Source organism: Myotis brandtii, unplaced genomic scaffold, assembly GCF_000412655.1.
Source record: "Myotis brandtii unplaced genomic scaffold, ASM41265v1 scaffold506, whole genome shotgun sequence".
In the NCBI taxonomy this organism is placed as follows: domain Eukaryota; kingdom Metazoa; phylum Chordata; class Mammalia; order Chiroptera; family Vespertilionidae; genus Myotis; species Myotis brandtii.
In genome coordinates this window covers 2,675,256-2,698,052 of record NW_005369287.1, presented here as the reverse complement: position 1 = coordinate 2,698,052, position 22,797 = coordinate 2,675,256, and the positions used below count along the sequence as shown (strand labels likewise).

Below are 22,797 nucleotides of genomic sequence, written 5' to 3'. Positions count from 1 at the left end.
CTAGCTAACAATTGCCAGGAAACAGGATTCAAACTCACTATGCCAGCTCCCTGCAATGTACCCTGTCTTTGGGGGAAGGGGAAGAGTCTCAATCAAGCAGCGATTCTTATTAACCTGTCCTTACTACCACTTGCAGCCTCTGGGATAAAGAACTTTAAATGTGAGTGGTTAGCTGGTTTTTAGCATCCAGTTTGCCAGGCCCATCTGCCAGAAAGGCACGGAGAGAAAAACAACAATAGGAAAGAAGCCAGGAAGGCAGAGGGGGGAGCCCTTTAGAAATGTGCTGAAGCACTGCAAGGTTCTCCAATTTTGAAAACCCTGAGAAACCATACATTCCTTAGGAAAGAGTGGGATGGCTTATTTTGAGGAAAGTTTAGCTGTCAGAGAAAAGCCTAAGGAATAAAAAGTAACTGCTTTGTATAATGGCAGAAGCAACAAACTGTACAATACTGCAAATATCAGAGAGATCATAATACTCTTATCGGAAGCACACAAACAACTGCTAATGCAAATCACTGTCACTACATTTAACAAGGAAAAAAAACCTAAGCGCCAAGTTTTGTCTTGCAAGATCCAGGTGATCTGGTCCAGGTGCCATTCCTCGCCTTTTTCTTTCTTTCTAAATACATTTTAATTGATTTCAGAGAGGAAAGGAGAGAGATAGTAATGTCAGTGATGAGAGAGAATCACTGATCAGCTGCCTCCTACACACCCCCACTGGAGATTGAGCCTGCAACCCAGGCATGTACCCTTGACCGAAACAGAACCTGGGACCCTTCAGTCTGCAGGCCAACACTCTAGCCACTGAGCCAAACTGGCTAGGGCTCCTCATCTCTTTCATAATGCTCCAACTACACTAGCTTTCACCCTGGCCGTCAACTATGGATAGGGTGTTCTCATCTAGTTGTCTTTACAGCACTTGCTATTTCTTTTAAGGAATTCTCCTCTCCTTAATTTAGGTCTCAATGCAAATGTCACCATTCTGATTGGAGACTTCCTGACCACTTAATCTAAAATAGATTCACTTTACATTTTAACTTAAAACTCCACAGTACTCAGTTCTATCTGAAAATCTACAAGGAACTTGAGGACATAACTCTGCCTTCTAAATATAAAACCCAGAACAACGGTATATACACAGTATTTGTGTGACCCCTGGAAAATTACATTTGAAAATGATAGAAAGCAAAGTTAAAAACAACAACAACCCAGCCCTAGCTGGTTTGTCTCAGTGGATAGAGCGTCTGAAAGGTCCTGGGTTCTATTCCGGTCAAGGGCACATGCCAGGTTTGTGGGCTCGATCCCCAGTAGGGGATGTGCCAGAGGTGCCAATCAATGATTCTCTCACATCATTGATGTTTCTATCTGTCTCTCCCTCTCCCTTCCTCTCTGAAATGAATAAAAATATTTAAAAACAAAAATAAACAAAAAAACAACAACCCAAACCAAAAAACTCTTAATGAAAAAGTCTGTAATGTAAGAATATTCAAATACTCACTGAATCTCCGTCATCTTTTTTAGAATCCCTTTTCAATGGCTCATTCATATCTTCTTGACTACGGAAGCTGAAATTCTGAATTGCTTCAGTGACACCTCTAAGAGAGCTATAAATGTCTTCAGAGTTCATATTTTCTGTGTCATAATCAAACGCACTATAAAAAAGACATCAACTAATTTTCATTTATGTGCAGTTTTAAAATACTAACACATTTGAGGAAATCATGAACGAGATTTATAAAGATGGGATTAGAGAATGTGTATTCCCCAAAGCAAAACAAAACCCAACAGCTATAGATGGTTAAAGTACATGTCCCCTTGCCTACCCATTAAGGACAGCTTACAATGACTCTAACCATGTCACAAATGGTTTGTCTTTTCACCTTTAAAGATGTTCTGATTAACCAGGGGTCAGCAAGCTATGCCCCTGAAATCTAATAATGTTTTTTTTTACATTTTTAAATAGTTGAGAAAAAAAATCAAACTAATTCATTACACATGAAAATTATATAAAATTAAAATTTTAGGGTGCATAAATAAAATGGTATTAGAACATAGCAATCCTAATTTATTTGGGTATTGTCTATGGCTATTTTCACCCTATAACATCAGAGTTGAGTAGAAGTGACAAAGACTGCATGGCCACAAAGCCTAAAATATTTACCATACGGCCCTTTGCAAAAGGTTTGCTAACTCCTGTGATTAACTCACTAACAACGGAGATAAATGTATTTACACAATTTTGTAAGAAGGCAGAGAATTTTTAACATTGAACATATTATTGACATGAATTCTATAATCACATTCTAAAATTCAATTGAAGCTGGAATGTAGCTATTAAAATTGTTACATAACAGGAAGAAATAGGCTACATGAAAAGTGTGCAACATATTTTTCTTCCTTATGCCGATGAAGTAGCCTATAATTGTAATGAATATGATGAAGCATATTATGGTATGTATGGCTAATAACAAAAAATCCAGCTCATAACTACAAATGGACTACTATGCAAACTACTTTTTAAAAGGACAGGAAAAAGGAAAAACTATTAGTTTTTTAATGAGTCAGAATGTCATCTGAAATATAGCCCAAGCTTGAATTGCACAAGTGTGTGAAAATTATATGTTATATTTTATATTAAGGACCAATCTCAGTTACATTTTCCCTAATTAGTATTACATAATGTTATCCCTTCTCTATTTTTGTTTTTGTCTATAAGCTTTATTTTTTCCACTTTTAGAAGTGGTTGGCTAATATTAGATCTAAATATCCATCATTATAACTTGCCCTCACTATTTTTACTTAGTATGACTAAAAGACAACTTGCAATTTATTGGATTTGTACAGCATAATTGAGAAACTAACTATGCTATTCAATGTAACAAGCTGTAATTTACAAAAACTATGTCACTAAGTTTTCTTTTGACTTATTAAAAAAATTCTGTATCATATACATTATTATTTAAATGATTACTTTTGGAATAAACGTTATATTTTTGAATCTACTAAGTTTCTATTTGTCTAAAACCTTTCAAGTCAAGTGGAATTATATTAATGTCTGTTTTTCAATAATGGGAATTTGCAATAACAAACTATGATGGAAAATTATCCCTTTATTACCTTGGAGATAAAGTATTCTGTGATGTATTGGTAGGAGAAGTAAGAGGACTGGACCAGTTGGCTGGTGAACGTGGTGTTGGTCTTGTCAAAGGACTCCCCATGGAACTCTGATGGAGGGAGTCAAATAAATATTAATGTATGATAATTGTGTTAAGTTCAACTAAAAGGCTCTTAAGAAAGGCATACGATCAAGAAGTTGAACAATATGAAAGCCATATTTATAGATCTACCATTTAAATATTCATGTACTTATCTCTGATTTCTGTAGGAAAAAACTTCCTCCCCATTTAGAAGTCTAACTCTTTAGTCTTTTTTTGTTCTCCTCACACACTTCTGACTTTCCATTATTACCAATATCTTTTCATCAAAGATTCAACACAATCCCAAATCAAGAATTTTAAATTAGTTTCCTGTTCTGAGCCAATTTCCTTTTTCTTTTTGTTAATCCTCACCTGAGAATATTTTTTCCATTGATTTTTGAAAAGAATGGGAGAGAGAGGGGGAGGAGAGGGAGAGGGGGAGAAAGAGAGAAACAGCAATGTGAGAGAGACACATCAATTGGTTGCCTCCCACATATGCCCTGACTGGGCAAGGATTGAACCTGCAACCCAGGTACATGCCCTTGACCAGGAATTGAACCCGTAACCCTTTGGTGTGTGGGCCAACGCTCTCAACACTGCACAACACCAGCAAGGGCTCAAATTTTATTCTTCCCTGTGTTTGCTTTACAAATGATTTTCACAAGTCACCAAAGACATAAAAATATCATATTATAAATTTGCCTATCTCTTAAGATGTGTAACAAAATAATCCCTTCTCCTTTTAAAAAGATAACTTACTTTGGTCCCAGGAAATTATTCTCAGATTGTTTTTAACATTCAGACTTTACTTTAAGCTTGCCATAAGTGAACCTATTTTCTCCTTTACCCATTATTAAAGGTCTGTCTTTTAAAAACAGGTTCAATTTTTTAGACATATTACATAAATGATCCTATACCATTTAGATATATATAACTGCAATGTTTCATTTACTCAAACTTTATTTCTCCCAAACAAAATCCAATATATCTAGCACCTTTGGACTGACAAACCTGTAATTATTAAATATGATCACATCTTTTAAAAAATATATATATTTTTATTGACTTCAGAGAGAAAGGGAGAGGAAGAGAAAGGTAGAAACATCAATAATGAGAGAATCATTGGTTGGCTGCCTCCTGCACACCCCACACTGGGGATCAAGCCTGCAACCTGGGCATGTGCCCTGACCGTGAATAGAACCGTGACCTCCTGGTTTACAGATCGACACTCAACCATTGAACCACACCAGCCAGGCTGAACACATCTTTTTAAGCACTATCCTCTTTGGATTTATACATTAATTCTGAAATAAGTTATCCCTCTAGTCCTCAAATAAGAATTGGCTCATCTAAATAGCATGTTCTAATTTAATGGCATGCAAAATCAATGCCTTCATCTAAGTTCTTGCTCACATTTCTTTCCTTATTAATACTCTGGCCACCATTCACCGCCCTAATCTATACCAAATTATAATATAAACATGACAGGCCTAGGGATTCTATTCTTTCTGGGACAACAGTTAATTAGGCTCAAGAAATGCTATCTAATGTAGATGCAAACATTACATACTAGGGTCAAAAGTTTACTTCACATAAAAAAAAAGCAATAATTGTTCAATCAACCATCATATTATACTAGAAGCCCAGTGCACGAATTCATGCACCAGTGGGGTCCCTCGGCCTGGCCTGTGGGATGGGGCTGAAACCGGCTCTCCGATATCCCCTAAGGGGTCCCGGATTGTGAGAGGGCGCAGGCCAGGCCAAGGGACCCCATCAGTGCACAATCGGGGCCAGGGAGGGATGTGGGAGGTTGGCCAGCTGGGGAGGGAACGTGGGAGGGCTCCAGAGCGTGTCCGGCCAGTCTTGCTCAGTCCTGATCAGCTGGACCCCAGCAGCAAGCTAACCTACTGGTTGACTGTCTGCCCTCTGGTGGTCAGTGCACATGACAGCGAGCGGTTGAGCGGCCTTAGCATATCATTAGCATATTACACTTTGATTGGTTGAACAGCCGACTGGACAACCAGACACTTAGCATATTAGGCTTTTATTATCCTATATAATGAAAAGGTAATATGCAAATTGACCCTAACAGCAGAGCGACTGGGAATCACTGGTCACTATGACACACACTGACCACCAGGGGACAGACGCTCAATGCAGGAGCTGCCCCCTGGTGGTCAGTGTGCTCCCACAGGGGGAGCTCTGCTCAGCCACAAGCCTCGCTGACAGCTGCCAGTACAGCGGTGGTGATTGGAGCCTCTCCCGCCTCCTCTGTAGCTGGGCCTGCTCCCGCTTGCAAGTGGACATCCCCCGAGGGCTACTGGGCTGCCAGAGGGATGTCTGACTGCCAGATTAGGCCCAATCCCCCAGGGAGCGGGCCTAAGCCAGCAGGTGGTCATTCCCTGAAGGGTCCCAGACTGCGAGAGGGCACAGGCCTGGCTGAGGGACCCTCCCGAGTGCACAAATTTTTGTGCACCAGGCCTCTAGTCTATAATAATAAAAGGGTAATATGCTAATTAGACCGGACATCTTCTGGACGTCATTCCTGATGAAGCTGGGGCTGGGGGGGGAAGCTAGCCCGGGTGCTGGGTGCCTGCCGGCAGCCGGAGGAGGGAAGCCCAGGTCCCGGGGGCCAGAGAAAGCCGGTGCCGGCAGCCAGGGGAAGGCCTACTCTTGCACGAATTTTCGTGCATTGGGCCTCTAATATAGGATAATAGCCAAGAAAATAAATTAAAATTACCTGGGTTCCATTGCCAGTGTTTCGAAGGTGATTATGAAGAAGCTTGGTAGCACCATCCTGAAAAGTTTTTGGTAAAGCTCCTAATAACATTGTAAACTCTGGGGTATTGAGTTCAAAGAGGGAAATCAGCACTGAGTGCGCTGCCTAGAAAATAAAGACACACAGAGGTAGATGAATATATTTTGGTTACTCAAAGGAGACCATTTTCTTGACTCAGTATTTCTGTTCACTAACACAAGGCTATCTTTCCCAGAAAAACAGATGTTCTTATACACTTTAAAATTCTTTATTATAAATTTTTAACCTATTTATTTGAGCATATGAAAAATATTAGCGATAGACATGTGGCAGGGATGTTGAAAATACTAACAGATACTTAAAAAAACATTAGAGCCTTGACTGTTAGCTCAGCTGGTTGGAGGATCATCTGGTACACCAACAAGGTTGCGGGTTGGGTTCAATTCACGGTCAGGGTACGTAAGGGAGGTAACCGAATGATGTCTGTCTGTCTGTCTGTCTGTCTCTCCCTTCCCGCCTTCCCTCTTTCTCTCTAAAATCAGTAACAAAAAAACATATCCTCAAGTGAAGATAAAAAGAACTCAGAAATATCTGATGGTATAGGAGTGAATACTTCCAAAGTTAAAATTTAAGTCTTTTCCTTTGGTGACCAACAATTTATTTATAACTATTCTGAAGGTTATGGGGAAAGATCTAGGAAAGAGAATAATATGGGAAAATTTAACAAGGTAGATAGACAGATACATGACTAAATTCATCAAAAGATCAATAGATAATGCCTAAAATTAATAAGTCAAGAACAGTGTAAGCTCTTATTTGAAATACACAGGAAAATAGATACAAGGGGAAAGATTTGAAATATTTTGAATGGTTACAAGATTAGAGGTCAGAGAATTACGGCAAGAATAGTTTTTTATTCTAAGTTTGAATATTATGCTCATATTAAACGGTTAAAACTTAGAACAATTTAAAACAGAAGATTTTTTTTAATTCTTTATTATAAATTTTTAACCTATTTATTTGAGCATATGAAAAATATTAGCGATAGACATGTGGCAGGGATGTTGAAAATACTAACAGATACTTAAAAAAACATTAGAGCCTTGACTGTTAGCTCAGCTGGTTGGAGGATCATCTGGTACACCAACAAGGTTGCGGGTTGGGTTCAATTCACGGTCAGGGTACGTAAGGGAGGTAACCGAATGATGTCTGTCTGTCTGTCTGTCTGTCTCTCCCTTCCCGCCTTCCCTCTTTCTCTCTAAAATCAGTAACAAAAAAACATATCCTCAAGTGAAGATAAAAAGAACTCAGAAATATCTGATGGTATAGGAGTGAATACTTCCAAAGTTAAAATTTAAGTCTTTTCCTTTGGTGACCAACAATTTATTTATAACTATTCTGAAGGTTATGGGGAAAGATCTAGGAAAGAGAATAATATGGGAAAATTTAACAAGGTAGATAGACAGATACATGACTAAATTCATCAAAAGATCAATAGATAATGCCTAAAATTAATAAGTCAAGAACAGTGTAAGCTCTTATTTGAAATACACAGGAAAATAGATACAAGGGGAAAGATTTGAAATATTTTGAATGGTTACAAGATTAGAGGTCAGAGAATTACGGCAAGAATAGTTTTTTATTCTAAGTTTGAATATTATGTTCATATTAAACGGTTAAAACTTAGAACAATTTAAAACAGAAGATTTTTTTTAAAAAAGGTCTTGATATTCCCAGGTAAATAACTCAGTGCTAACTGGTAATGACCTGAAAATATTAGTTTCCTTCACTGGCAAACCAAAATGACTTGCTTTTCTAATTTATCTTCTAAAACTTATATTAAAACATACCTTCCGAACTTCAGAACTTTTGGGTTCTGTTGTCCAAGTGATAAACCGAGAGACTGCCAAGCGAGTTTCACTGGAATTTACAAAATCTCCTGGATCCATCTGTTTGGCTAGAGTTTCTATATATTTAAGGATAGCAACCTTCACCTGTAGAAGTAAGCACAACGAGAGGACAATCAGATGGTCACTGAGGGACACTGAGAACACTTCAAAAACAATTAGGTGATTATTTTTTGACAAATACAAAATGAAAAAAAAGCAACCAACAAAGAATTAAACAACCACCTACCTACCTGAGGTACAAGTATATGACAATGTGGATTTTTGTTTTTCACACATAGCAGTACTTTTAAGTCCCAGACGTTTCACTGCCCGGTTTGATCAACTGCTGAAGACTCTCTTGATAGAATTATACACTTCTCCTTCAGTCTGCCTTCGGAGCTTATAGCTGACTCTTGTCTAGACTCCCTGAGAGCCAGTCTTTATCAACTGAGTGTAATTTGGCTTTTGGGAAAATGAACCAAAGTATTTTGAAAATAAGGCATTACAAATCAAGTGAGTAATTAAGGTGGGCAATATAGGGTTTTTGTCAAATAAGACCCACACAATGAGACCTGGTTCTTTAATAGGTTCATCAAGTGCTAGAACTACCTTCCAACAGAAGTGTCACAGAAAATTTTATACTAGTTAAAGTGGAGAAAAGACAACACTTATGTGTACAAGAGTTATATGTAGGTTTAAAAAGTCTTATCATTCTCCCAGGAATGATGTGTGGCTACATGGTGGGATGCAGGTACACAACTTCTTCCTTAGAATTAGCTTTTTTTTTATCCTTATAAAAAGCCACGCTTAACTTATCTCCCTTCTCTCAGGTATGTTGGGGAAGAAATAGAGGTTGAGAACCCCTATTTTTAAAGCCACATCTTCAAACATTCCAGGATTTATAAATAAGGGCTATCTAAGACTATTAGTACAGTACTAGTACACTTTAGAAATGACACCTGGCAGAGTGCACAGTCCTTAGATACATAAGGTTCCAAACACATAATAAATGCTGCTTTCCTGACTTAGAAAAAGGAAGGTTTAAATGTTTGATTAAGAGAGCAACTTTGAAAACATATTGCCAAAGATTAAGGTAATCCATTTTTCTATGCACTTTCTGCCCTTATTGTTGATATTAATGTGTAATTTTTCTCAGTCAGTCCAAATAAGATCTCTGGAAAGTACCATGCTAACATACAAAAAGTAAAATATTAAAATAAGGTTCTGCTGCTTGTGTATTTTCCCTTTTCTGCTTCCAGTAAGACAAACAAACAAGACAGAAGGGATCAAATTATGTTATTTCATTTCCAAATGAATGAATTTAAGAATTACAACTTCATGAAATGAATTGGGGAAAAAACACACACCAAGAGTTAAGTTATCAGCCATCCTGGGTAAAATGTACAATGGAGAAGAAAAGAGACTATGGTTAATTGTGCAGTTGCAGGCCCCACTCAATACAGCAGAACATAATATTCTGTATTCTTGAAGCCATGTCACCTTCTATCAATGCTAATATCTGAAAGGTGCTATAGTAAATTAGAAAAATGAACATCAATGTATTTTGTTTTCAATTTGCTGTCATTAATAATTGAACAATAAGATTCAATTAGTGCAGTGCCTTAGCAATTTATAGAGGTATGCAAAGTTTTAAAAGGGCTTCACAGAATAGGTGTGTTTATTATATCAACAGGCAAAATAACCACAATACACATATAATCATTTGAAAGTTTACATTTTAGTAGAATATTTCTCGAGGTCATATAATCTGTAACTTTAACAACACAAACATGCATTCTTCTTAAGCGGAGGAAAAATAATCTAGTTGCTATATTAGGTGTGTATAATTTTCAACATATTTGTGTAACCCAGAAAAAGAGGTCATCAAATTACATTTACTTTTTAAAATATTACTTACTTAAAGTCACTCTGTATTGCCATTTCTCCCTATTCTATTGCTTCCTTTCTGATATTTAACCACAGCATACTGTGAGAGACATAAATTTTATACAAACATCCATCTTTTATCTGAAAGACTCATATTTTTCAAAAGAATTTTTACAAATCTCATATTTTTTATTTGTATTTTTCTATAAACTACTGTTTTTTTATTCTTAATCCTGTCACCCATCTGAACATTACTTCTATTTTTGGTGTAAGGTATGGATGGTTCCATATAACTTCTCCTTGCTATCCTAAAACATCAATTTAGGAGATGAAGAGTGATTTTTCCCTATAGCTTTGCATATGTGTATATAAAATATATAATGTGTGTGTATATGTATAATATAAAATAAATAATAAAAAAGCCATATAAACTGTTTGTGATTCCAGGCTCCAGTATAATGTTTCCCAATAGGAAAGCTAATTTTAAGTTGTCTCTTTCCTTTCTCTCTTCCCTTTCTCTCTTCCCTTTGTGTCTTTCTCCTCAGTCCTCAGAAACTTTATTCTCTCCCTCAACTCACCTATCACCCTTCTTTCTTTTTTTCCCCCTTTTTCTTCTCTCTCTTTCTTTTTTTTTTATCACCCTTACTTCTTAAGCTAATGGTTTAGACCTCCATTTCCACAGGCCCATGAAGCATTTCTACATACCTTTTTAACACCTGAATATCTACCACCCATACCTAAATCATAACCCTTATTACAATTTACAGTTTATCAGTTATCATAGATAAGAATGATAAAAATTTGTAAGTTCTATATTCCATTATAAATTTAAAATGTCTAGCATAATGCCTTGGACAAAGAATGAGTTCTAAAAATATTTATCAACAATATAAAGTAAATTATTCTCTTCTGCAGGTCACTTTTCAAAATTAAAACAGATGGAATCCCCTTCACAAAGCAGCTCTGAGAAAATAACATTATGTTGAGCGTAAGACAACCCTGGTAAAAAACACAATTGTGATTTTAAGACAAAATCATATTTAGAAACTTAAAGGAAATTTAGTCCTGGGCAGTAATGCTTGTGGAAATATATTTCGTGCAGAACAGAGCAGAAAAATATAAGGATTGTCAATGCATATATGCTTGTTATTTCCCTGACTTTACTCTCATTTAATAATACTCATTACAAAACATCTTACTAAAGAATTCAGGAGTTCTTTGTTTAAATTATTTTTTATTTTAAATTTAATACTTAGTTTTATAACAAATTGGAATCCACCTAGTTTTCACATAAAATAATTGGAAAATGTGTGCTAACAACAATTGAGAAAGTTAATCCTGATTTTAAATATTAGGCACACATTAGGAGTATCACATTTGAAAAAGCAAAAAATATGTTACTATTTCAGTTAAAGAGAACAGCCCTGAGATTAAACTTAAAAATTTTTGTTTACTAAAATAAATATAGGTAAAAGTGACCTTTCACCCAAAATACCTATTCAGACTCTAAATTTAAAAATGTATTGGGAAATCACAAACATAAAATTAGATAAGACTTTATAGAGCGAGTTTGCATCACGAGCCCAGGGTTAGATGGCCATACTTGTGTTGCTTTCTAAATGTGTACCCCCAATAAGCTTTTCCAAAGAATAGCCTGGCATTTGAATAACATTTGAAATTAAATTATGTGCATGCTTACAGGCTTACAAAGGTTAGTAGTTGAACACAGATGCATACAAACACTATCTGAAACACTGCAGAATTTGGAAAGAGAGTTAAGAAAAGAAATAATGCAAAAACAAAAAAAACCTTAGAGCTCCAAAAAGAGTGAAGCTGGTCCCGAAGCGCTGGCTTGACTGTCTGAAAGTTTATAAAAACAAAATCCACTGATTGAAAAGCTTCTCACATGACACAAATACACACATCAATAGAACTTTATTAATAAAACATTTCAACTCCTTATAATATCTTCAAAAGACTTTAAATTTTTACCTTCAAGCTTGGTGTTTGAGTCTGATCAACTGTAAATCTCATTAGAATATTAAATTGAAGATCATTTGGAAAAGATTCTCTAAAATAAGGGGAAAAAAGCAAAACAAAATAAAAATTAAGTCAGCAAGCATTTAGCAAATTTAACAGCAAATTATGGTTAAACCAAAATGTCATGTCATTCAAAAAGCATGCATGAAGTAGTAAGTATCTGTACACAATAAAAGTTATTCCCTGAAAAAAATCTCAACATTTGAATTTATGTTCTCTAGGGGGTTTAATAGCAACACTATGTAAATAATGGTCTATCTTGCCTCAAATATAGATTTAATTTAAAACCTATTCAGAAAAAGTTCAACATTATCAGAGATGTTTCCCCACACCTAATATCTGAATTCTAGATTCACCTTAAATCAGTGGTTCTCAACCTTCTGGCCCTTTAAATACAGTTCCTCATGTTGTGACCCAACCATAAAATTATTTTCGTTGCTACTTCATAACTGTAATGTTGCTACTGTTATGAATCGTAATGTAAATATCTGATATGCAGGATGGTCTTAGGCGACCCCTGTGAAAGGGTCATTCGACCGCCAAAGGGGTCACAACCCACAGGTTGAGAACCGCTGCCTTAAATCAATAAATGAATAGAATATTTGAAATAAGTCACTTGAACAATCTACACAAGAAAGTAAAAATATAGCATTGGTTCAAAATCTTCTGAAGATTCTGAATATTTTAATGCATAATAAAACATTCTTTTTAAACTTAGAAAATAATTTATTTCTACATTAAATTGAATAAAATCTTCAACTCGAGTTAGCAGATATATCTTAATCACAACAAAATACTACCTTAAATACTGAACAAATGTTAATAAAATTTTTATAAAAACAGTGTTTGATTTAAGGACCAATGTTGCAGGAAATATACACGAGTGGGCCTCACTAACAATTTTAAAATGGAGCCTATGCAGTTCAAATGGTTTGAAAAGACTTACATATCTGAACTTTTAACACAGGAACTAAACAGTCCAATTATTATCAGGTAAACTTGAAATATATAAAGAAAATATTACCTTGTAATATCAAGGGCTTTCTGAACTTTTGCCTGAACAGACCCAAGCAAATCAGCACCCATTTTTTTTAGTAGTTGCGTCAGCAATACAAATAACCAATCTTGAAGATCATCTTTGTGGACTTGTATGAAGTCCACTAGAGTCTCCAAAAACATGCTGAATACCTACAGTTGATAAACAGGGGAGGAGGGAGAAAAAGGAGGAAATATTGACCTTTATGATCAACTCAAACTGAAATAGAAAGGAATAAAGGAATCAGAGGCACAGCGATTGGCAGCCAAGCAGAAAAATAATCTCTCTTGCTTTTCATTGGACTCTGTGATACAAGAGTACATCTGAAATGTTATCCAACTTCTGCTGAAGTTCGACAATTAGCTACTCCATGCAGCATCACTTGTAAAGAAACTTTGGCCATAATGACTGGCACACCTATAGCTTAGACTTGTTAAATTGAAATCCATTTCATCTGAAATTTAGGGCAAGAAACTACCTATAGTTTCACTGGCCCTAAATTCTTATGAAGAGTGGCACTGAGTCATCAGAAGATGACTATGCTGACAGCTACCTTAAAGCATCCGGTCATTCTGACATAATGGGCTAATTAAAGGCTCTTTAGATTTCTCAAAAAGTCAGTTGTCACAGATTTTTTGTTTTGTTATAAGATATATTACTTACTAAAACTGCCCCAAAAGTAATTTTAAATGATTTGGGATAACTATAACTAAAATATGTAAATTCAGAATACAAATTTACATTTAAATTGTAATGATTTTTAAAAAGTCCTAGTCTCCATTTCTATTGATTGATTTATACCTGGTTCTAATATTAACACACTAGTTTAAAAAATTTTGTAAGATGAAAAATATTTTAAGGGAAGAAACGCTAGTATTCATAAGTGATGTATGTCATTAAAATACTTATGAAAAGTGACTTACTTAATGTGTATTATATCTCTTTACAAGAAATTCCACAGCATACTGGAAAATTTGTTTCTAGGTAAATAGGAAAAAAACTCTTAAGACAATGTCAGGCATGTTGTATTGAGACAATTTATAATCACAAGTTATAAAAACTATGGCTTAAAAAAGTTAATCTGAAAGTAACTATTTTAATTTGAAAATTAAAAATTTTGTTCTCAATACATACTTTCTTTCTTGAATTTCCTTTATACAATTATATATAAACTCCCATTTTTCCTGTTAGAAATGAAGGATTTTTTTCTATCAAAATTTTAACTAAGCTTTAACACTGTATGAATTAGAAAGTACACACTTTCATTATTTGCTAAAGATGCTTTGTATTTGTAAAAGCAGGAACTATGACTACGTACTTAAAATTTTCTAGTACTCTGATCCGCAGGCAGCATCTGCTTCAACAATGCTCTAATTCACAATGCAGAGTCATTAACTTCTGTCCCACCCCCACAGCCACAGCCACAGCCAAACAACCTGGCTTCTATTAGATTCAAAACCTGACCTCTAGCCCTCAATTCAGGGCCCAGAATACTGTTGAATTTCACTAGACCTACTCTCCCACAAATGCATGAATCTAATCTAGTACTCACTTTTACTGGTACCTGACAAATCTATTCAGCCAGGTGTGCTGGAGATAGTCAGCACCTATTTAGAAAGTAGATTATTGAATATTCATGAATTTTGTGAGCTGGTTGGTAGCTCGAAATAAGCCATTGTGGGAGTACTTACACTTCTGAAATTATAGCAAACACTATAGGTCAGGGCTTCCTGCCTTTCTCCCAAACCTGGTTTATCAGCATGCCACTTTCTTAATTCTTGCTTCTTTTCCTGAAGACTCCAAGTTTAAGCTTTCACTATACCAAAATCCATTCTGAAAACTATGCACATTCGAATGCCTAGGTCAACTCTCCAATTTTATCTGGTTCTTAGGAAAGAGAACCAGAAAAGTGACTTGCCCAAGGTTTCCACAGCTGGTTTTCGGTTGTGTTCCATTCCTTCTATTGCTAGGTAACTTAGCTTATCTACTTTACTGTCATCCAACATAGAATTCTCCATTCACTTTTCTCCTACTTTGATTTCATTTACAGCTATCCTTCCAATAATTGTCTCTGTAAAAAAAAAAAAAGCCATTTCGCTCGGCAGGCATGGCTCAGTGGTTGAGGGCCGACCTATGAACCAGGAAGTCACAGTTGGATTCCTGGTCAGGGCACATGCCCAGACTGTCGGCTCGAAACCTAGTAGAGGGACTGCAGGGGGCAGCCGATCAATGATTCTCTTTCATTGTTGATATTTCTACCTCTCTCTACCTCTCTGCAATCAATAAAAATCTATTTTTTTTTAAAAGAGCCATTTCCTTTGTAACACTAATCTTTCTATTCTATATTCTTGCTCTCTAAAGTATGGTCTCCTCCACTATATATTTATTCTCACTTAAATCCTTTCCTTACAGATGCAAAAGACACTGTCTTAAGAATTTCTCCTTCAATTTCCATCCTAATGTTCCCACCAATAACCTTTTAATTGTGAAATGTAGTAGCTTTTCATGAACTTAGTATGCTTGGCCATTCTGAAGCTTGATACTGCTTTACTCTTATTATTTTCCTTCTTCTTCCATTCTTGTGGCCAGGCATTTTCCTTTGCATCCCCAATGTAGGGTGATTTAAGAGCCAGTCTTCCCCCTAATTCTCTTTTAAAAGGAAGTATGATCTTGACAGGGCCTTTCTGACCTAGCCTACTAGGTTCCATGACTTCTAGATTAGTTTTCTCTTTTGGCCTTCCTCAATCTATCAATCACACCATCATTGTAAGCACCAGGCCTTTCTTACCAGGTCTGGGTTTTTGTAGTAGGCTGACTTTAGTTTTTCTATTTCTGTATACCCGGGTGAAATAGCATTTCTGTAATAGACCAGATAGTACATGTTCTAAGCTTTTGCAGGCCACATGATGGTGCTTGTCACAACTACTTAACTCTGCTGTTGAAGCACAGCTACAGTATGCAAACACGTGAGCATAGCTGTGTTCCAATATAACTTCATTTACAAAACAGGTAGCAGGCCAAATCATGCTTCTTTCTCACCATAAAATTGTAATATCACTATTTTGATATAAACAAAATTTTTTAATGTCTCCACCTTCACTGTCTATAGGATAATGTCTCAAATGCTTAGAGGCATCAGTTAGACATCTCCAAACTGATCTTGGACTATCTGGCAACTCTTTTTCCCTGAACACATCTCATACACATTCCTGGTTTCCTTCCATACTCCCCACTCAGTCTATTTACACACAATATGTGATTCACTACTACCACTTACATCCCAGCCTAGAAACTTCTTGGATAATAGCCACTGATTCTCTCTACTTGAAACTTGTGGTGGGACTAGCTTTTTGGTGCTTTTTAACTTTTTCTATATTTACATTATTTTCCCATCTGGAATATAGAAGATTTGAGAATAAAGACTATATTTTTGTACAGTCTTGCATCATGTATTTGAACCAAGTTCAAGGTTATTAGAGGCTGAGGATCAAGTATAAAGTTGTTCAATGAATGCGTAGGAAAAGTTCCTTGAAGAGTAAGAATTATTTCCTAAGGGAAACCTGCCTTGTAATTAACTGGTAGGTAAGCTTTTTTCTCCAATGCAAGGGAAGATATGTAAGACTTCCTTTATCTCAGCCAAATTTAACTTCTTTTTCTTTCCTATAAACTTTCTGAATCTCCCACTTCTCTGGACTCAAGCTAGCCCAGCAGTTTCTTTCTTTCTTCTCATGCTAACATATCCAAAGTTGATGATCCTGTCAAGCTATTGCTATTTCCTTCAAAAAGACTTCTCCAGGCCCTAGCTGTTTTGGCTCAGTGGATAGAGCGTCGGCCTGCGATCTGAAAGGTCCCGGGTTCAATTCTGGTCAAGGGCACATGTCTGGGTTGTGGGCTCGATCCCCAGTGGGGGACTTGCAGGAGACAGCTGACCCATGATTCTCTCTCATCATGGATGTGTCGATCTCTCTCTCCCTCTCCCTTCCTCTCTGAAATCAATAAAAATATATTAAAAAAAAAAAGACTTCTCTGGGTCTCCTAAGTAAAAAGTTCTTTTGATTAGATATAATGTGAGCATAGCTGAATAAAAATGTAAACATGGTATTGATATTTTTCTAAATATAGAACTATATTATTATTTTTCAAAATACTTATATCCTATCAATGGTACTTACTAACTGGTAATATATAGCTGTCGTCTACATGTATCAATCTAAAAAAATATATTGAGAATTTCACATAATATTTCTTACTTGATTGCCCTATCACAAAGAGTTTATTCTCAGATGTTGATAGTCTCCCATTTCCTTATCTATGATTAACGGAGAAAATGAAAAGTGAATATGCTAATATAATACTAGGGCTAAAAATTTGAAGAAAATGTTGAGAATCATTGCTCTGTTTGCTCTTAAGGAATGACATTATAATATTAGAAAGTACATATGGGGTGTATGGAACTAAATTTTTAAAAATAATTGTGAAACTTGGAAATTATGTATTAATAATTAAATGGAGCCAAACTTCAATGGAATCAATTTATGCTCCCACAATTCTCACAAATATAAATTATTGGAAAAAAAATTATTAATATTTGAGCTATTACAATTGAGGCAGCCTTTTCTTAACCTTGTTTGTATCTTAGGTGTGCCAGTCATCAAATACAGAACAGAAGAACATAATCAAATTAGATTAATTAGTAGATTAAAAAGCACATCTCCAAACAGAATGACAGCTTGCATAACTGCGAATAGCATTTCGTGGATTGCAAAGGGTCCAACACTGCATGAACTCTTCGGGAGAGAAAATAGAGAAAAAGGGTTAATTGCACAGTCATGCAGTAAAGTTAGGTTTCCAACAAATATTGAACCAACTTACTCTCTATTGAGAGTTCCAACACAGGGGACAGCATGCAAAAAGAAAAAAAGAAAAAAAAAGAAAAACACACAAATTAGTCGCCATCAATGCAAAGTTCCTGTATGGAAGAAAAACACTTAGAAAATAAAAGTGACAAATGTTTTTCAGTTGTATGATAAACTCAAAATAGTTTTTAAAATAAGAGCTCAATGAGTAGTATGGAAAAAGAGCATGTGATTTTCCTGTCTTTCTCTCTCATCGCCTTACCAAGGAAATTAAAAACAAAAAAATCCCTTTTCCCAGACCCTATATCCTTGAGGCTCAACTTCTGGAAAGAATCTAAGACTAACAGACACCTGCCCCCACTTCTGGATAATGCCAACATTTGCTCCCAAAGCATGGCATCCAGAATTTTTCTTTACTTTTTCCTCCTCAGAAGCAATAGCTTTACAAATTATTTCTGTGAAGGCTTGGAACAATTACTATTGTTTGGAAGCAAAAATTAAGTGTTTATACTACAACTTTTAATTTTTCCCAGATAAGACGAGTGTCATGGTCTCCTGACCCTAGGACCACAGGCAGCTCAGTACCTAGAACACTCTCTAGGAGACCAGATGTGACCTTTCAGGGTGCTCAACTGTGTCCCATTTTAGTAGTCCCAGGCTGAATTTCTACCCTCGCTGTTCAAGACACAGGAGCGTGACTTCAAGAGGTAGAAAGGACCACACAGATCATAAAATGCCAACTGAAAACAAGCACCTCAGTGAAGGTGGATCTTTTCAACTAGTTCCTTCAGAGATAAACACTAGAACATAGAATAGCTTTTGGCATGACACTCCTTACACTTGAGGGGAAAATGGGTCTAGAGCAGTCAAAATAAAAATCATCCCTGAATTCCTTAATATTACAAATTTATTAAATTTAAATTTAGTTTTTAAAAACTTTTATCATGCTTGCTGTGTTCTAAGGGTTTTATAGATATTAATTCACTTAATCATTGTCCCAATTATATGAGGTGGGAATTACTATTAACTCTATTTTACAGACTAGAGGCCTGGTGCACGAATTCGTGCATGGGTGGGGTCTGGCCAGCCCACCCCGATTGGGGCTGATCGGCCAGGCCAGCAGGGGGGAGGGGCCTCAGGCAGTTGGCTGGCCAGCCCCGCCCCTGGGTCGAACTCTGGGCTGAACTCCCGGTCCAACTCCAGTCGAGGGGACAATTTGCGTATTAGCCTTTTATTATAGGCTGTGGGCAGTTGGCCACCTGGCCCTGCCTCCTTGTCGAGGGGAAAATTTGCACATTAGGCTTTTTTTTTTTTATATAGGATTAGGAAACCAAGGCACACACTGCTAATAAGTGTTGGAGGTCAAATCTGAACCTAAGCAATCTAGCTCCACTATGCATACTTGTTATCACTGCGTGTACTGCTTCTCTTATACAATTATTAAGGGGCTTTAAATTATACATTTGTAACTTTATGGTCTAAATTACTGTCACACATGTATTGTGGATCCCTTACTTCCATACTGGTATCTGAAGAAAAAAAAAAAAAAAAAAAAAAAAAAAAAAAACTTTATTTATCAAGTTCTAGATATCAAATATTTTCAACTTGCAAACTCTATTTACTAAATACCTGGTACATTACTTCTGTCCCAGGAAAGGAATCCAGCATCTATTTCAACTGTATTCAGAAAGAACTCTTTTCTAACCCTTCCTTTCTGGGATGTCTGCACTGTACAATGGAGTTTGCCTGACATTTTAGTTGGGCTCATATCCTTACTCTAATAAATATCAGAAGAAAACATTCTGGGGGCTACAGTGGGTGACGAAGGGATGAAAGGAGATGGGACTTTCATGGGTGCTCATAATTTGATTTTCTAATATCCCTTTTCTGCGGGGACAGCAGGTGGTCTGTCATGTTGGGGAAGAGGACAACTTCCAGTTATCATCAAAGCCAGCTACTATCCAGAAGCTATTAGCATAGAGACTGATATGCTGACTTCAACCTAGAACATGGGAAAACCCACCCAATCATGCTCATGGTGTGAGGTATCTTCCCAACACTAGGGCCCATTCTGGGGGCAAGGCTTCAGACTGTTTCTGCCCTGTGAGCTTGCAGAGAAGTGATTTCAATTCAGCGTAAAGAGTTAACCCAGACTTAAAAAAAAATTGTCCCTGATAGCATACTTAAAGCTATAGGGAAAAGTGCTGGCACATGTGGGGAAATGAACAATGCAGGCGGGGCTGAGATGAAGAGGCAATAACAAGCCAAAATGATAGGCTTTGTTCGAACATTTTCTTGAGTAGTCACTGAAGTGCTGTAAGCTAGTAGAGAAGATTTATTTACCTTTTAGAAAGATTGCTAAAGAAGGTAGTGTGGAGAATTCAGGGATAAAAGGTGGAGAGGAGGTACAACAGGCAAAAGATGATGGTGTCCTGAATTAGTAGTGGGAATAGAGAATTATTTAAACCAGTGGTTCTCAACCTTCTGGCCCTCTAAATACAGTTCCTCATGTTGTGTCCCAACCATAAAATTATTTTCGTTGCTACTTCATAACTGTAATGTTGCTACTGTTATGAATCGTAATATAAATATCTGATATGCAGGATGGTCTTAGGCGACCCCTGTGAAAGGGTCGTTCGACCGCCAAAGGGGTCGCAACCCACAGGTTGAGAACCGCTCAACGGTCGAATCAATTAAGATTGAGTGAAGCCCGGATGGCATGGTGGTTGAGCATCAACCTATGAACCAGGAGGTCATGGTTCAATTCGCAGTCAGGGCATGTGCCCAGGTTGTGGGCTCGATCCCAAGTGTGAGTGTGCAAGAGGTAGCCGATCAATGATTCTCTCTCATCATTGATGTTTCTATATATCCCTCTCCCTTCCTCTGAAATCAATAAAATTATAATTTAAAAAAAAAAGAAAAGATTGAGGGAAGTTTCTAGAATGATGCCCAAATTCTTCACTTAAGCAATGAGGGGACAGTGGTTTCATCGTATGAGATAAACCAGTGCATGAGAAAGAATAGCTTTGAAGCTGAAGATGACCTGTAGTCATGTGACTAAAAGTTCAGGAGGAAAAACGGGCTTTAAGGACATGTTTGAAGAGTCATTAAAATGAAGCGGGTAATTTATGCTTCAGAGAAGGTATGAAGTTGAAAGAAGAGGGCCTAAGACAGTCTCTAAGTCAACACTAACATTACTAACACAAGCAGAGAGATAGGTGTCTGAAAATAAGAGCAGAAGAAATGGTGTGAAAGAGACTAAGTCAGGCACAACAGAAGGGGAAAACCAGACCTCTTCCTCCTCTCCCACAGCACAGTCCTTAAAAGGACAGAAAGGACTCATTGAATAAACTCATAACAAAGTTGAAAAACAAAAAGGTATGGCAATCACCAAACTAAAATTTATGAGAAATTCCTGACCACGCTGATGAGACCATATTATCAAGACACAGGATACACATTGTATTTATGTAGCCGAACAACAACTTCAAAGTAAGCCCTCCTTCCATTTCAATAGGAAGAAAGGTAGGAAGAATGGGTTGATGTGTAGTTAAGTTTGCTGTTTTAGAGTTAGGAAATGGAGTAAGAGGACAGGACATCTACTTGGGGCATGAGATGGGTAGGGAGGTGAACAGGGCTTGATTTTTGAGGACAGACTATTTGACACGGTCTCCACGGAGGACAGAAGAGAAAGATGAGAGGAAGAGAATTACCAGGCAGCCCTGAATAGTTAGACAAAAATCACAGGTCAGAAATGGAGAATGGCTGGGATATACAGGAATACACAGGGATGGTTTCATCTCCAACCTTCAACCAGTAGCATGAGCCCCTTCAGTAAAAGGTCTTTAAAAAAAAAAAAAATTGGCCCTAGCCGGTTTGGCTCAGTGGATAGAGCGTCGGCCTGTGGACCAAAGGGTTCCGGGTTCAATTCTGGTCAGCATGTACCTCCTTGGTTGCAGGCTTCTCATCAGGACCAAAGCCTGGTCGGGGCTCATGCAGGAGGTAACCAATCGATGTGTTTCTCTCACATCAATGTTTCTCTCTGTCTTTCCCTCTCTCTTCTACTCTCCTTAAAAATCGATGAAAAAATATCCTCAGGTGAGGATTTAAAAAGAATTGATTTGAGAGAGGGGGAAGGAGGGGACATCTGTTTGTTGTTCCATTTATTTATGCATTCACTGGTTGATTCTTGTACTAGTATGTGCACTGATCAGGGATCCAACCTGCAACCTTGGCGTATAGGGTCGATGTTCTAACTAACTTTGCTACCCAGCCAGGACTTAAAGGGTCTTAACTCTATGTTTCTATTTTAGTGTCAGTAACTTAAAGAGTTGATATAGAACAAGAGCCAGCAAACTGCAGTCTATAAAAGAATGGATTATATTTAAAAAAAATTTTTAAGTCAATAGGCCAGTTAGTGACACATGAAAATTATATGAGAACTAAAATGTCAATATTCATAAAGTTTTATTGCAAGTCAGCCATCTTCATTTATTTATACATTGTCTATGGATGCCTTCATGCTATTAATGGCAGAGTTGAATAGTTATGACAGAGATAATTTTGGCCCACAAAGCCTTATTTACTATCTGGCCCTTTACAGACTCTTGATAAAGAACAAAACTGTATTTGAAAGAAAAGTATAAAAAACAGTTGCTTGATATGGAAGGTGCAGCAGCTGTTGACACTTTATAAAGATACATTTTAAAAAGGGGTGGGGAGCCCTAACTGGTTTGGCTCAGTGGATAGAGCGTCGGCCTGCAGACTGAAAGGTCCCAGGTTCGATTCCGGTCAAGGGCATGTACCTTGGTTGCAGGCACATCCCCAGTAGGAGGTGTGCAGGAGGCAGCTGATCGATATTTCTCTCTCATCGATGTTTCTAACTCTCTATCCCTCTCCCTTCCTCTCTGTAAAAAATCAATAAAATATATTTTAAAAAAATAAATAAAAAGGGGTGGGGAAATATCTGCTATTTTAATAATATCAGGACATAATGCTAAAACTCGAAATCAAACCTTTAAACTCACTATAGTGATATAGCCTGTTTATCCTACTAAATTACATTACTGGCAGAGCCTCTCTTGGACAATCACCAAAAACGAGATAAGCAAAAATCTTCCAATTACATTTGTCT

The 22,797-nt window shown here is 36.8% G+C and overlaps 1 protein-coding gene across 23 annotated transcripts in view; it reads right to left on the bottom strand.

Annotated features, from left to right (window-relative positions):
• CLASP2 (cytoplasmic linker associated protein 2) overlaps window positions 1-22,797 on the bottom strand; it is a 136,086-nt gene that overhangs the window by 17,601 nt on the left and 95,688 nt on the right. For 12 of the 23 annotated variants that reach the window (XM_014548388.1, XM_005877091.2, XM_005877097.2 and 9 more), the window contains 8 exons: window positions 22,548-22,550; window positions 12,796-12,959; window positions 11,724-11,802; window positions 11,541-11,591; window positions 7,806-7,949; window positions 5,938-6,081; window positions 3,118-3,224; window positions 1,499-1,652 (listed from right to left, as the gene is read on the bottom strand). In XM_014548388.1, coding sequence (XP_014403874.1) covers window positions 1,499-1,652; window positions 3,118-3,224; window positions 5,938-6,081; window positions 7,806-7,949; window positions 11,541-11,591; window positions 11,724-11,802; window positions 12,796-12,959; window positions 22,548-22,550 — 846 coding nt within the window. The remainder of the gene's footprint in view (window positions 1-1,498; window positions 1,653-3,117; window positions 3,225-5,937; window positions 6,082-7,805; window positions 7,950-11,540; window positions 11,592-11,723; window positions 11,803-12,795; window positions 12,960-22,547; window positions 22,551-22,797) is intronic. The other 11 variants (XM_005877095.2, XM_014548389.1, XM_014548391.1 and 8 more) reach the window with 4 other exon arrangements.